This window comes from Taudactylus pleione, unplaced genomic scaffold (genome assembly GCF_031769625.1).
Source record: "Taudactylus pleione unplaced genomic scaffold, aTauple2 ptg000536l, whole genome shotgun sequence".
NCBI lineage: Eukaryota > Metazoa > Chordata > Amphibia > Anura > Myobatrachidae > Taudactylus > Taudactylus pleione.
Genome location: NW_028284938.1, coordinates 4,440,001 through 4,457,234, shown reverse-complemented (window position 1 = coordinate 4,457,234; position 17,234 = coordinate 4,440,001). Strand labels below are relative to the sequence as shown.

At 42.3% G+C, this 17,234-nt stretch overlaps 1 protein-coding gene across 2 annotated transcripts in view; it reads left to right on the top strand.

Moving 5' to 3' along the window:
• The window catches only part of WIPI2 (WD repeat domain, phosphoinositide interacting 2), a 143,126-nt gene that overhangs the window by 28,796 nt on the left and 97,096 nt on the right, over positions 1 to 17,234 (top strand). For both annotated transcript variants that reach the window (XM_088451036.1, XM_088451035.1), the window contains exon 4: positions 7,881 to 7,977. In XM_088451036.1, coding sequence (XP_088307162.1) covers positions 7,881 to 7,977 — 97 coding nt within the window. The remainder of the gene's footprint in view (positions 1 to 7,880; positions 7,978 to 17,234) is intronic.

Sequence of the window (17,234 nt, the reverse complement as noted above, 5' to 3'; positions counted from 1 at the left end):
AGACGGCTTCTGCTTCTGCAGACTGATAAAAAATAAGAGATATGGTAAGAACTTCCCCTTGTTATCTCTATTTCTACGAAGTCCATAGGGTTCCACAGGACTCCTGCCCTGTCGCACCAGTACTGCAGATGGGTTTTGATCTGGTCACCGTTTTTTCCGTCTCCTTCTGGTGAGAATGTGATTCTTGTGTGTTCCAGACATGCTTCTCTCTTTCTTCTCCTCCTCTGGCCTTGGGCTTGTTACATAACTGATTTGCCTTGGCTCGGGGGCGGGGTTTTAGGAGAGGGACCCCAATGCATCCTGGGAGGCTGATAAAACTTATCTCTGTGGTGCCCATTGACTACCGCCATCGCCTATACCCCAAGGTATCCTGTAGAACCCTATGGACTTCGTAGAAATAGAGATAAAAAGGGTAAGTTCTTACCATATCTCTTATTTTTTATCAGTCTGCTCAGCATATCGACTCAGACGCATTATCAGACGAATCAGATGATGCAAAAATATATAGAATTCAGTCGCACAGGATTACTTAATGAATATTAATACAACTTTAGACCCCCTAATTCATAATGTAGAATGAAGTTAGTGTGGGGGGGTGCTACCACATATGAACAAGACACAAGGAGAAAAAAAAATTGGAAGTGTCATTTGTGGTGCACTAACTTTAAAATATAACTTTTATTGAAGACATTTTAATATCAACATGTACGTTAAAAAGTGAAAATAAAGGGTAAAATTAGGAAATGAAAGGAAGAAGTGAACAAATAAAATTTACTGTGTGTAACGCCCTCAGTCAGCGTCTAAATATGTGAATGATTTAAAATATTCTCAAAAATAATGCTTCATATAGCAGTGTATTGACCGATGTTTAATCAAAGTGCCAACATGGGCTACATATGAGTTCATGGTGTCATTCCACATCCAGAACCTCTATTAGTTCAGGTTCATAACACCAGATTTGTAAGACTGGGACCACATAAAATGTAAGACAAAATAAGTGCCCAAAATTCATAAATTATCTAGATTATATTTCTATCTGGTTAGATCAGGTTCATATCGGTCAGCTAGTGTTCCAACACATTTAGATAAATATTACAAACTTATACAGATCATTATCTTCAATGTTTTGATGGGCATACCTCCTAATTGATGGCCTCTATAAAGTTTTTAATATCATTACATTTAGTATCATTTATGTCTGTTCTTTGTATAACCATGCATTATCTAGTGAATGGATAGCACATTTTCCCGTAAGCTTACAAAATAATGGAGAATATGGAAATATATAAACAATTAAATATTCCCAGATAGATGCTAGTCCCTGAGAAATTAGTATCTGTATTTTTCCCTGTAAACCAACCACATTGTTTTAATCCAAATATTTATTCAAGGTGGAATTTCTCAGTGGGGACTGCTGGGTAAATTGAATATGCAAATTACAGTATGTGTCCTTTGCTGAACAGAAGGAGCTGCAGCATATGATCATATTGTTGCGTTGCTGGTATCATTTATGTCTGTTCTTTGTACAATCAATCGCCATATAGTGAACGGATATCACATTTTCCCATGAGCTTGTAAAATAATGGAGAATATGAAAATCTGTAGACAGACAGTCACAAATATTCCCAGATAGATGCTAGTCATTGAGAAATTAGTATCTGTATTTCTCCCTGTAAATCAACCACATCGTTTTTAATCTAAAACCAAATATTTATTCAGGATGGAATTTCTCAGTGGCACTGCTGGGTACGCTGAATATGCAAATTACAATATATATCTTTTGCTGAATGGAAGGAACCGCAGCATATGCAGTGATCGCGCTGAGCGAAAAAATTTGTGGGTCCCAGGAACCCCTCACTTTAAAAGATTGGGGTACTACTCCACTGTTTCTGGGTCCCATCTCAGTGCTGGGGACAGGTAGCAGATGGGGTAGAGGGGGATAAGGGCAAGCAGCTGTTGGGGTAGAGCTGGGGGTAAAGGCAGGGAGAATTTGGGGTAGATCTAGAGGGGAGTAAGGGCAGGCAGTGCTGAGAGTAGGGAGGAGTAAGAGCAGACAGTAGTTGCAACAGTGCTGGGGGCCAGTGCTGGGGGCAGGCAGTGAAGGGCTTGGGAGATGGCAAAGGTAGATAGCTGGTGCAGTACTGGGGGTCAAGGAGGGGGTTATGGACCTTCACTGGCATTGCACAAAAGGGTCGCACCACACACTGTCAGCACCCTGGGGCAATTAAGACAGGGAGATTGGAGGTGCAGGAGCTGCATGTACTGGGGAGGAGATCGGAGGTGCAGTACTCATAGGTGCAGCACATGCTCCAGCTTCTGCCTCTCTGGGTCGGCTCCAGGCTCCTCATGCACAGTCCTCCCCTTCTGTGGTGGTACAATCCAGGCCTGACCCTGCTTGTTGTGTCCTGCGATAGCTGGTGGGGGGCCAGTGGGGGACGGGGCGGGTGTCCTCATTGGATGAGGAGATGCTGCTGCTGCCCGAAGCAGAATGGTTTGGTTAGATGCTGGGGCTGGGCCAGCTGCTGCAGCAAACCAGAGATGGGGTGGGAGTCCTCATTGGACAAGGAGACGCTGCCGCTCGAGGCTGATTGGTTTGGGAAGATGCTGGGCCGGCTGCAGCGGCGTGTCCTGTAGCACTCACTCATTTTTAAAAAGTGAGTCCCTCTTTGCCCGTAGCGAGAAAATACGCGCTGTAGCGCGTATTTTGCCATCACTGATATGATCACAAAACATGATGTGCACTAGAGAACAGAAAAGGACTGTTGTTAGGAGTAAGCTCACTCCTCTGTGAAATATATAGTCCTCTATTCGCTGGTTCAAGCAGTTCACTGGTTCACATTTATGATATAACAAATATTTGTTAATGAGACGGAGCAAAGGGCATTTTAAACACACAGCAAGGCCACCAACACGGCGTTTTTGCTTATCAGCTTTGTCAATGCCTTATCAAAGCTGATAAGTGAAACGCCGCATAGGTGGTCTTGCTGTGTGTTTAAAATGCCTTTGCTCTGTCTCAGTCCTCAGTGGATGTTCCTTCTTTAGTGAGGGTGTTTAAATCAATCCTATCCTAGATATTCAGGATGATGAACCAGCTTCTAGTAAGAAGGCTCCAGTGTTTAAACACCAGAAGGTGGTCAAAATGGAAGCTGGTCAAAACGGAGTTTCCTAAATCTGAGCAGCTCACTGAGCTTATAGAAGAGGCATGAGGTAAACTGTTTTATGTGAATAAAAGATTAACATCGTTGTATCCTTTCCCAGCTTCTGAATGTACTAAGTGGGAGGTACCTCCTACTGTGGATGCTCATGTGACGCAATTAGTCAGAAATGCTACGTTGCCTATTCCGTCAGCATCTTCTCTTAAGGATTCTATATATAGAAAAATTTAAACATGTCTTGAGGCAATATTTTCATCATCAGGAGCTGCTACTCGTCCAGCTATGGCTGGAGCCTGGGTAGCCAAAGCTGTTGAAGAATGGACAGGGGCATTGGAAGACTCTCTACCAGATGCTACCAGAGAACAGATGATGTATATCTCCCACATACGGGAAGCAGCTTCCTATTTGGGAGTAGCTGCAGTAGATGCTGGAATTTTAGCTTCTAAAGCATCAGCAGTGTCAGTAGTGGCACATAGGGTCCTTTGGTTAAGATCCTGGAAAGCGGATACAAGATCAAAGAAGGCCCTGGAAACCTTACCTTTTTATGGAAATATACTTTTTGGAGCAGCGTTAGATAAGATAATAGCTACTCTGGTGCCTTCAAAATCTGCAGGTCTGCCATCTACGACTACATTGAAGTCTAGGCAGGTTTTTTTTCGGTCTATTCGTACCCAGGGATGAGCAAAGGAACAGTCTTCCTCCAGGCCGTCTAGTTTTCGCTGGACAACCAGGGGACAAACTAAGAGGTCTGGGCCGGCCAGACGTCCAGTTTTTAAGCCGGACAACAAACCATCGGCCTGTTGGGGCGGGCTGCCTCCTGAGGAATCCCGGAGTGGGGGGCCGAATTCTTCAGTTTGTGAATTACTGGCATCAAACAACAGATGCCTGGGTCAGAGAAGTGGTCTCTCAGAGGTATGCTCTCACTTTCTGGAGGCATCCTCCCCAGAAGTTTTTCTTGTACAATTCCTCCATCAGGTGCAGTAAAAGTGGCCCTTCAGGAGGCCATTCATTCGCTGCTGCAGACAGGGGCTAATAATACCGGTTCCTCTGTTACAACAAGGAAGAGGTTATTAATCCAATCTATTTTTGGTTCAGAAAGCGAACGGGTCTCATCGCCCTATTCTAAATCTAAAAACCCTCAACAAATTCATTTGTGTACCCAAGTTCCGTATGAAAACTCTTGGGTCAATTATTTTGGCAATGGAACCTGGGGATTTTATGGTTTCCCTGGACATTCAGGATGCATATCTGCATGTTCCTATTACGCCATCCCACCAACAATTTCTATGGTTTGCTGTCCTACAGTCAACATTATCAATATGCCTTTTGGCCTAGCAACAGCCCCTCGGGTATTTACCAAGATAATGGCATGATTGCATATCTCAGGCGTCAGGGAGTTCGAATACTACCATATCTGAACGACCTTCTGTTATTGGCACAAACTCAAGTTGTTTTACAACACCATCTTCAGCTGACCATAGCCTACCTACAGAAGCACGGCTGGATCATCAATTGGAACAAATGCTTTCTCCAACACAGCAGATGGTACATCTGGGAGCACTTCTAGACTCTTAGGCACAAAGTGTCTTTCTACCAGAGGACAAAATTGAGGCTATATCATTGAGAGTATGCAAACTGCTATGGAAGCGAAGGGTATCCATTCTCTCAGTGATGCAGGTCCTGGGATCAATGGTATCCACCTTCGATATGGTCGGATATGCTCAGTTTCATTCTAGTCCTCTGTAAAGATTGATTCTCTCCAGGTGGAGCGGACAGTATCATCTAATAAAGTCCCAGAGGATCCTTCTCACTCCAAAAGTTTCTCTCTCCCTCCTGTGGTGGCTAAGATTCCAATTGGGTGCTTCTCACCACGGCCGCCAGTCTTCGCGGATAAGGGGCAGTGACTGATTATCACGCCTTTCAGAGAGGATGGACAAATCAGGAAAATCTGCCAATGAATATTCTGGAACTGCGAGCAGTATACAGAGCACTGATCGTAGCACAGGACTTGCTCCAGGGCAGGTCGAACCAGATCCAGTCCGACAATGCGACTACAGTGGCCTATCTCAATCATCAGGGAAGCACACAAAGTCATGCAGCAATGTAAGAAGTGAAAAAAGATTCTGATTTGGGCAGAACGTCATCTTCCGCCAATCTCTGCAATATTCATACCGGGAGTCCTCAATTGGGAAGCAGACTTCCTAAGTCGTCAGGACATACATGACGGAGAGTGGTCTCCAACCGGGAGTGTTTCAGCTCTTGGGAACAAGTGGGGTCTACCAGATATACATCTCATGGCATCATGTCACAACCACAAGGTCCCCAGGTACGGGTCCAGGTTCAAAGACCCATCAGCAGCATTCGTGGACGCACTGGCAGTAAGATGGGACTTCAAGCTGATGTATCTATTTCCTCCAATTTCCCTCTTCCCAAGAGTCCTCAGGAAATTCAAGCAGGAATGCGGAACAATAACACGAGTGGCTCCGGCTTGGCCCAGACATCATTGGTTCACTGACATACAGAATCTATTCATAGACAGTTTATATCCTCTTCCTCTATAGCAGAATCTGTTAACGCAGGGACCCTGCTGGCATCCGGATTTACCTCGCCTGGCTTTGACGGCGTGGCTCTTGAATCTTCCATCTTAAGAGCCAAAGGTTTCTCCAGCGCTGTAATTCAAACGATGCTTAGAGCACGAAAGCCAGCCTCTGTCAGCATCTATTACAGGGTTTGGCATTCTTTTGATAAATGGTGTTCCCACAGAAAGTATTGACCCTAAGGTGTTTAGAGTTTTCCGGGTACTGGCTTTTCTCCAGGCTGGTTTAGACCTTGGTCTCTGCCTGGCCACTTAGAGAGTGCAGGTTTCTGCATTGTCAGTCTGGTTCCAGAGAAAGATTGCTTCATTACCAGATGTTAGAATTTTTTTCAGGGAGTTCTGCGAGTTCAGCCTCCTTTTGTAGCACCGTGGGATCGGTCTTTGGTTCTTAAGGGGCTACAAGCTCCCCCATTTGGACTTTTGGACTGTGAATTTTAAATGGTTGACAGCGAAGACACTTTTTCTTCTCGCTATCTCTTCTGTAGGCAGAGTCTCTGATTTGGCAGCGCTCTCCTGTTGCTCTCCATTTTTGATTTTTACCTTCCTAAGGTAGTGTCCCGTTTTAATGGAAATTAAGAAATTCTAGTTCCAGCTTTTCAGGCTCCAGACCTCTCTGTAGGTGAAGTCTCCCTGGATGTCGTTCGTTCTCTTTGTATGTATGTGGAGCATATAAACTCTGTTAGAAAATCAGATGCTCTTTTTGTATTATATGGTTTTCACAAACGAGTATGGCCAGCAGACCTTGGCTAAATAGTCATACGTAACCATCTCTCAGGTGTACACACAGGCTGATCTCCCTGTCCGAAACACTGTGACCACGCATTCTACTCGGTCTGTAGGGCCATCACGGGCATTTAGTCGTGGTGCATCTGCTGAACAGTTGTGCAAGGCAACCGCATGGTCTTCTGTCCACACTTTTCTTAGGTTCTACGCCTTTGATACCTTTGCCTTTCAGGATGCTCCCTTTGGGCGACGAGTTCGCCTTTCTACTCAGTAGCGTCTCCCACCCTTAGGGGAACTGCTTTAAGACATCCCCATGGTATCCCTGTGGATCCCTATGGATCTTGAAGAAGAAAATAAGAGTTACGGTAGACTTACCATTGATAACTTTTTTTTCTTGGAAGTCCATAGGGTCCACAAGACACCCATCCTGACGCACCTGACTGCATTGGGTATTTTTTCTTTCGGTCACGTGTTTCTGATATACAATTGTTCTTCCTTCTCCTGCCTTGAGGCTTGTTTACATAACTGGAGGCCTGTGGCTGGGGGTGGGGTATATATGGATGTGGACCTGAGGTATCCTGGGAGCTGAAAGCTTTAACTGTTTGGTTCCTGGATCTCTCTATCCACCTCATTGTATCCCTGTGGACCCTGTGGACTTCAAAGAAAGAGTTATCAATGGTAAGTCTACCATAACTTTTATTTTCGAGGGACCATGCCCCCTTTTCGAATGCCTTTAACACGCGCAATAGTGACCATTTTACCCACAGACGTCCTGCCCCACTCCAACCCTAGAATGAACACTAGTATATACACACGCATATATAATTATTTCTTTTTCAGGGCACTCATTTTTTCCTACTTTTGATGATGATACAATTCAATAATATCAATAAATAAAATTGAAATTGAAACTTTGTGTGTAATTGTAAACTTTTTAGGTGATTTCAACTTAAACTGGATACACACTAGGACGATATCGGCCCGATATGTAGTTTCCGGACGAATTGTCCAGTGTGTACGGACTATCTGCGCGCTCCATCGGTTCCATGCGATATCGTTCAGTCGGCCATACTGTACGGCCACCCGGATAATAATGCATGCGGCGACGTTGCAGGTAATGAAGGACGGAATGAGGGATCGTTCCTTCGTTCATTACATCAGTCAATGTGTACCCACGGTACAATATATCAACCGGGTACACATCGCTTAGTGTGTACCTAGCTTAAGATATTTTTTTTTTTTTTTATAATTTAATGTATATTTTGTTTTGGCCTAATACAATGTATTGAAATAAAATTAGTATTTGTCTTTGGCGCATTAATTTTATATGTATAGCAATCTAACTGCATAACTATATCATAACTATATCACCAACCACTTTATTTCTGCATCTTCTTACCTCATAGAGACTGATTGTATGTCTTGAGGAATCTCTGTACATACACAACATAAGAGATATGAAAGTCCTGCACACTATCCGAGAAACTCCACCAAACCCTGCAGGTACAGGTCTACTACCATTTGTTTCTTCAAATATCTGGCTGTAATTCTGAAATCTTGAAATTTCTCAAACAATTTAAGTAGTACATTTACAGTAAAAATGTATTTCAAATGAAAAACCGTATTTATTCCTATGGCCCTAGACCCTAGACATTGCCAGGCACCTACCAGTTGCAGTTACATGCATACCTAATCATGATTGTTTTTAAATGGTGCATTCTTTTTGGGGCTTCAGACTTTGACATCTTCCCAGTGTGTATTCTGAAAATGTAATTAGCCTAGGCTAATCGCAATAAGTGATTCCATTGTGGGGCACTCCTTTAGGTAAGTATATAGGTAAATAGTAATTTAATAAAACATACCCCATTATTTTAAAGGCAAATTATAATACAAGTTATCAAGACTATAGTAAATAGATGTGACAAAGTCAACCTCTAGTACAGAATTCATGCACACATTATATGCAAAAATTAGAAATCATTATAACAGAAAACACGTTAACAGATGTAAAAGTGTCTTGTGGTGATAATAAAATTGTGATAAGTCTTCAATGAGTAATAGGGCAAAGTAAGCAGTATATAGTAATTTTAAGTCAGAAAATGTTCCTATTAATATACATATTCTTATAACCTTACATAATAAACTCAGTTATTTAGGTATCTTCTACTTCCCCAAACAAAGTATATACTGTCAGAACCAAAGCTAAATCATTTTACGAAAGCACAGCATACCGCATTCACCGTGCAGCTGTATGAGGTACTCTTCTACAGTAAGACGCACCTTTACAGTTGAATCCGTTTATATCCATGTACTACCAAAGGTAAGTACTATTGAAGAAGATAAGGTACATACATGGTACAGGCACAATTATTGTTTAAATTTACAATCACAAGTACATTAATCTTGATTTAAACTTACATGGTGTGAGCAATGATAATGACAGTGTGTGTACTATCATCAATACATTCATCCTGGTACCATAGTACAGAAAGGTGGAATATTAACAGATATTTGCTCAGGGATGATTCCAGACTCTGTGAAAAATCTGAAGCAAAATACAGCATTAACATCCATAATCATAGGTGCTGGATCAACAGCATATACTACTAATATTTATCGCAGGTATTAAATCAGCCTATTTGATTAATACAGAGGTTCCCAAAGTGTGCACCACGGCACCCTGGAGTGCCGCAGCACTTATGTAGGGGTGTTTCAGGTGGGCGGTCTGATGGCAAGTCAGCTGCAGGAGCTACGCGCTGCATCCATTTACACAGCATGGCCTGCCCCATGCTGTGTTGCTGATAACTGATTGTCTGACTTGCATCCCCACCCCCTCCTTCACTTACAGGGGTATTCAATATGGGAGCGAAAAGTCCGTGCTGGACTTTTCGCTCCACATCTGAGATTTCCCTGGGATAAAGTGTCGGGCGCGCGCCCGCTTTATCCCCGTATTCAATTTGAAAGCTACGAAAACGGGACCCGGCGAAGTAGGATCGGCGAAAAAAAACTAAATTTACCTGGAATAAATTGTAGGACCCCCCTAAAACTGTAAAAACATGGGGGATCACTATGGGTACCCCCGTTTTAGCCTGCAAATGAAAGTCGGGGATTTAAATAGCGGCTGCAGGTGTTTTTTATCCGACATTGAAGAAGTGATGCAGTGTTTTTTTTTGTTTGTTTTTTTTTTAAGTGGTCCCATCAAATTTGGGGTACATGAAAATGGGTACTAGCATATTATTAAGTCCCTAAAGTCTTTATTTAAAAATTCTGCAAATATGCACCTGCCACTAATAGCCTATTCTAGAATACACCTGCCGCATATTTGCAGAATAGCCCTGAACCTATTTCCCTATTTTTAAACACTGTTTTCCCATTTATTTATTTTTTGTCACCCCAAATTTTCAATAATTTTTTTGGGGTGTCCCTATTTTTTTTTAAAAACTTTTTTTGATACAGTTTATTTTAAAATGACATACCCCAATTCTGCACTTTTTTTCGCCACCTATTCAGTGGTGAAAAGTTATCCCCGTTTTTTTTTCAAAGACTTTCGAACCTGCGAAAAGTCTTTGAAATTGAATACGGTGTAAAACCAAAACCAGCGAAAATGACGTCAACGGTGCGAAATTATCGCAAAAAATTACTTTTCGCTCCAAATTGAATTGCCCTGTTAGTCTCTTCTCCCTACAACTACCTCTCAGTGTGAGTCCTGGACACCTGATTGAACTCCTATAACTGTTGACTGTTCAACATATTTAGAGGTAGTACTCCACATTTTTATAATGTTTAAATATAGTGTAAGACCAAACTTCCATAGTTAACCCCTTTAAAATAAGTTATACAATTGACAATTACTGAAATACCCCTATTGAAATTTCCTCAACTGCTACTGCAGCAAATATATTGATTACACCCGCAGTTATTTTGCTTTCACCCCCAACTTTATTCCCCAATATCAGCACTAGTCTAGTTGTGAAGATAAATATGGGCCTGACTCAGAGTTGTACGCTATTGCGATGTCCATGCAATTGAGCGATTATCAGCCAACTGCGCATGCGTCACAGCGGCAATGCGCACTTGAGGCGATTAAATTGCAAATACGCTAGCCCAGAGGTTTTTTTTCACAAGTGATTGACAGGCAGGGGAGTGAGGAGAATATCGTGGACGTGTCACGACCATTTTCAGGGCGTCTATCAGCCTCCAACTGCGATCTTGTTTGCAGGAAATATGGCTCCGGCGTCTCAGTTACGGCGGCCTTTCTGAGTGACCATATACTCACTCCAGTAGTGATTTTGCCTGGTGGGCGTCTGATGCTGCATATGTGTAAGTTGTGGACCGCTGCGACGGCTCAGGTGAACGTCTCAGTACAAGTCATGGCCGCTGTTGCAGTAGCATATTTTTGGCCTTTCACAGCTACGTAAATCGCAGCTGCGGGAGCTAGGGATGGGACATCGAAAGAAAACATCGGAAGTACCGATGTTTTTAACATTGAATACAAAGCATTATATATAAACTGTATTTAAACATTTACATTTAAACCTTTAAAATAAGCTTATACTATGGCTATCTTCATGGAGGCAAACAGTATAATATATAGTCAGGTGCATAAATATTGGGACATTGACAGAATTTTCATATTTTGGCCTCTATTCACCACCACAATGGCTTTGAAATGAAACAAACAAGATGTGCTTTAACTGCAGACTTTCAGATTTAATTTGAGGGTAATTACATCCAAATCAGGTGAACGGTTGAGGAATTGCAACGGTTTCTATATGTGCCTCCCACTTTTTAAGGGGCCAAAAGTAATGGGACTATCAACTCAAAAGCTATTTCATGGACAGGTGTGGGCTATTCCCTCGTTATTTCATTATCAATTAAGCAGGTAAAAGGTCTGGAGTTGATTCTAGGTGTGACATTTGCATTTGGAATCAGTTGCTGTCGACTCTCAATATGAGATCCAAAGAGCTGTCACTATCAGTGAAGCAAGCCATCATTAGGCTGAAAAATCAAAACAAACCCATGAGAGAGATAGCAAAAACATTAGATGTGGCCAAATCAACTGTTTGGAACATTCTTAAAAAGAGAGAACGCACCGGAGAGCTTAGCAACACCAAAAGACCCGGAAGACCACGGAAAACAACTGTGGTGGATGACAGAAGAATTATTTCCCTGGTGAAGAAAAACCCCTTCACAACAGTTGGCCAAATCAAGAACACTCTCCAGGAGGTAGGTGTATATGTGTCAAAGTCAACAATCAATAGAAGACTTCACAAGAGTGAATATAGAGGGTTCACCACAAGATGTAAACCATTGGTGAGCCACAAAAACAGGAAGACCAGATTAGAGTTTGCCAAACAACATCTAAAAAAGCCATTACAGTTCTGGAACAATATCCTATGGACGGATGAGACAAAGATCAACTTGTACCAGAGTGATGGGAAGAGAAGAGTATGGAGAAGGAAAGGAACCGCTCATGATCCAAAACATACCACCTCATCAGTGAAGCATGATGGTGGTAGTGTCATGGAGTGGGCATGTATGGCTGCCAATGGAACTGGTTCCCTTGTATTTATTGATGATGTGCATTTCACTCAATGAAGGGAAAATGCCCCAAGAACAAGCAGGAACTGAAGACATTTGCAGTAGAGGCCTGGCAGAGCATCACCAGGGATGAAACCCAGCGTCTGGTGATGTCTATGCATTCTAGACTTCAGGCTGTAATTGCCTGCAAAGGATTTGCAACAAAGTATTAAAAAGTGAAAGTTAGGACTTCCGGTTCCGGCTTGGACATGAGCAGACGCTGATTAGAGCGGCTCCGTATCCCCCCCGACATTTCTCTTTTTCACGGCTATTTTTAGCCTCATTGCAGCCGCGCCTCACCCCCTCCAACATCTGGTGTATATCCGGACACACCGAGGGAGGTTTATTATGCCGCCTGTGCCGGGAAAAACACAGAAACAGCGCACAGACTGCCGCACGCTGGACGCTTACATGGCGCCAGCTGCTACAGGCAACGCCTCTACACTCCCGGACTCTGGTGCTCCCATGAGCGGGGATACTGGAGAAGCGGAGACTGCAAACGATACCTCCACGCAAATAACGGAGAACCGCGACCACTCCCCAGAGCACGCTTCCCTTTCACAAAATGCTAATGGCGCTGATCACCATGCTGTTAGTGAAGCTTCTGTACCCTACAGTGCCCTGGTCCAGGCTGTAAGAGAAGCGATGGGACCATTACTGCAAGCCCAGACTGCTGACATTAAAGAACAGATATCCCAGTTAACCCACAGAGTGCTTCACACTGAACAGAGGTTGGGAGAGATTTTTCACGATGTAGCTAATCTTAAAAAGTCAATGGGAGAGATGGAGAAGTCACGTCATCACATTTGGAGCAAAATGGATGACCTTGAAAATAGGTCAAGGAGGAATAATCTCCGTATAGTAGGACTCCCGGAAACAATTAAGGGACCGGGGCTATACGACTTTGTTTCTAACACCCTTCTCTCATTACTAAATATTCAAGACGCGTGCCAAGGATTAATCATAGAACGCGCTCACAGAATAGGCCCCCAGCGCGCAGATGAAGTGATGCGCCCACGTGTGGTCATATTCAGATGTCTTAATTATCTTCATAAAGAATCCATATGGTCGGCATATAGAAAGCAGAAAATCCTAACCTGGGAGTCCAATAAGCTATTTATTTTCCAGGACTATTCTCCTGAAATATCAAGAGCCCGGAAAAACTTCTCTGCACTATGTTCCAGATTGGCAAAGGATGGCAAGAAATTCGCTCTACTTTATCCTGCACGTCTACGCCTGTTTGATGGGATGTCGTTTAAAGATTTTACGTCTGTATCCGAGGCAGAAGGCTTCTTGCAAGGAAAAAATAAAGAGAGAAGATCTTCTTCCCAGGATGACGGAGAGTGACTTTAGCCACAGTCTTAATATGGTCTCTTTACTAAAGTGACTCTGGGAACGCCTGGCGGTGGAATCTGATTTTGGGTCCCTGGGGTCAGGTTGTATGGATCAGAGATCAGTCTTCTACACGTGATTTGATCTATATTGTTATTTTATGATGTTACGCCATATGCAGTGGAGTGGGAGGGAATGCACTTGATGTATAGCCTCATACTGTTTGACCGTCATTCTGTTTGGGATTGGCATCTGTTATTGTTATTTTTCTGTTGGAGTGGGATGGGGGGTGCTACATATAATGTCTTTATTATGTCATGGTCGGGTCCGGTTAGGAGCTTGAACGTCTATATTATGCTCAATTATAATCTTGTTTCAATTTTAGGAAGTCTATATTGCAGCTGGTGCTTTCTTGCACCGGTTTCAATATCCCAAAATGTGACATTGCTTTATATGCATAGTCTTGCTGTTATGTTCATTTTTTGTAATTTTACATCCTGTTTCCCCTGTTGGTGTCTTTTCCTATCCTCCTGTCCATCCCTAATTTTTTGTTTATTTTGAAGCGAAGGAGACAATATGTAATATAGCATTTTCTAATGATTTATGGGTTCGGTATGTAGGATAGGTTCTTGGAACGTTGGAGGCTTTAGGTCACCTCAGAAACGAAAAAAATATACTTTTATATTTAAATAAATTAAAAGTTGACCTGGTCTTTATACAGGAATCTCATTTGGTTCCCTCGGAGATAGAAAAATTAAACACATTAAAGTGGAAGGTTCTGGCCTCAGCACCCTATAATTCCAAAGCTAGGGGAGTACTCATTCTTGTCAAGCAACATTTGCAGATTCAATTAATATCCACGAAAAGCGACCCAGAGGGCAGATATCTTCTCTGTGAGATCTTATTAGCCGGAAAAAAATATGTCCTTTGTAATGTATATGCCCCAAATGCTTACTCGAGGTCTTTCATGCAACAACTTACGGCCCTGCTTACCCCTTTTCAGGGAGATCCTATGTTAGTATGTGGAGACTTTAATCTGATATCTTCGGGGAGTCTGGACTCTATGGGTACTACTGGGAGGATGCGCAAACCGCCAAAATTTGGGGTGCCCTCGCTTGCTTCCAGCCTCAATTTGATAGATGTGTGGAGAGTGTTCCATCCTCTAGAGAAATCTTACTCATGCCTTTCAGCAGCACACGGATCTCTCTCGAGGATAGATTATCTTTTAGCCTCATCCATTCTACTTCCCAAAATATTGCAAACAGAAATGGAATCGATTGCCATTTCGGATCATGCTCTGATATGGTTTGATATGAAATCTGATCGGGATCAAGGTAGGAATTTTGTTTGGAAGTTCCCATCATATCTTGCTCAATCCCCGAAATTTAGAGAACAATTGGGGGCAGCATGGGAAGAATATAGAATAAATAATTTGGAGCATATGGAAACAGACCCGATATTATTCTGGCAGGCTTCTAAATCAGTACTTAAAGGTTTCATCATCTCTTACTCTATTTCGTATAAGAAACAAATAGCTAAAGATTTTTTAGAGGCCCAAAAATCCCTTACTAACGCTTATCAAGCTTATTCTTCTGCCCCATCTCCCCAGCTTAAAAACGACTATTTGAAGGCTAAGATCCATTTTGAGGGTGCTCTTGCTAAAATGGAAAGCAAACATTCGTTTAAAAAAAATCACAGATTCAATAGATTTGGGAATTAGTCAGGCAAGCTATTGACCAATCTACTTAATGGTAGTAGACCCCCCTCGCTGGTCCATCCTCTCCGTCTCCCCAGCGGGTCCCTTACCTCGGGTGGGGCCAAGGTGGTGGAACTGATGAGAGCATTTTATGAGAAGCTGTACTCTGACAACCTTCCTCTTAGTTCCTCGGAAAAGTCTAATACGTTTTGGGACGAGCTGCCTATACCACAAATTGCCCCGACTTTTGTTGATCTTTTGACAGCCCCTATAGCTGAATTGGAGGTGGAGAAAACTATTCGAGCTATGAAAAAAGGTAAAGCCCCTGGCCCGGATGGCTTATCGGCGGACTATTACCACATTTTAAATAAAAAAATGTATCCGTCGCTCACAAGAGCGTTAAACCATATATTAAATTTTGATCTTATGCCCCCCCATTTTAATTCAGCCATTCTCAAGGTGTTACCAAAGCCGGATCGAGACCTAAGTGATCCAGGCTCTTATAGACCCATATCGCTTTTAAACTTAGATTACAAAATCTTAACTAAAATAATCGCAGAACGTCTGAAACAGGCCCTGCCCTTAGTGATCCATGAAGATCAAACTGGCTTCATAGTTGGCAGACATTCGGTGGTTAACATCCGCAGAGTCCTGTCAACTATTATAGCTGCAAATACGTCGAAGGATTTATTGGATAAGGCAATATTATCATTAGACGCCGAGAAGGCCTTCGATATGGTCTTGTGGCCCCATCTATTTGTAACTTTGAGAAGATTTGGTTTTGGGGACAAATTCATAGGAACACTTAAAACACTCTACACCAATCCTAGCTCTCAGATTGCTCTGAATGGCTCAAACCCTTTTCACATTAAAAGGGGTACCCGACAAGGCTGTCCACTATCGCCATTATTGTTTGCAATTGCTCTTGAACCACTTGCAATTGCGCTGCGTAACTCTCCCGTGTTTAGGGGATTAATGGTGGGTAACATTGATCTAAGAGTTGCCCTCTTTGCGGACGACATGTTGCTTTTTTTGTCGTCCCCATCCAAAACTCTTCCTATAATTATGTCCATAATTTCGGACTTTGGAATATTCTCAGGATATAAAATAAACGTTTCCAAGTCAGAGCTGTTGATTATTTCAGGTGATATACCCTCTATATCGCAAAATCCCTCGCTAACACAATTTAAAATCTTGTCGACCCATATTAAGTATTTGGGAATTCAGATCCCGGCAAATCTTTCTAAGTTATATTCTCTAAACTATTCTCCTTTACTTCAAACAATAAGTAACATGTTAGATAGATGGATGTTATTACCTCTTTCGTTGTTGGGAAGGGTAGCTTTAATAAAAACTGTAATTTTCCCGAAAATTTCATATGTTCTTCAAATGCTCCCTATTAGGTTAACTAGAACAGATACCTTGTTCCTCTCTAAATTGTTTAATAAATTTATATGGTCAAAAAAAAAACCTAGGATAGCATCTTATAAATTACGATCTTTGAAAACACGGGGCGGGCTAAATTTCCCGGATTTGACTCAGTTTACTAATGCTATTCATTTTAGGTATATTCTAGACTGGTTACTCAATCGCAACATTTATACATGCTCCCCTATAGACTGTGCCCTCTTATCTCCTTACTCTCCGGGAGTGTTATTACATTCTCCCAAGAAAAGTATACCCCCGAATATTTTACAAAACATAATGTTTCATGACACTTATTTAGCATGGTGGGCAATTAATAGAATTCTTAAACGTAATCCTAGACACTCGGATTATATCCCTTTTTGTGGAAACCCACAATTTAGACCAGCCATGGAAAATGCGTCCTTCCTTCGTCTGAAAACTAAGGGGATACGTTCAACAGCGGATGTGTTTGATCCTGGGGGCAGTCTATTTACTTTTTCAGAATTAAGGGACAGGGCTGAGCTTCCCCAATCTTGTTTCTTCAGTTTTCTTCAGATCAGATACTTCGTACAATCAATACCCCCCCCCTTTGAGACCCCGGGGAGTCCAGACGCCTTGATGTTACTGATTAGGCTTGCGACCAAAATGACTTATAAAATTAGCAGCTTATATAAAGAGCTGATTACCGCTTTATCTCCAAAAGTTTGGAGTAAATCAATAAAAGTTTGGAACTCGGATTTGGCTG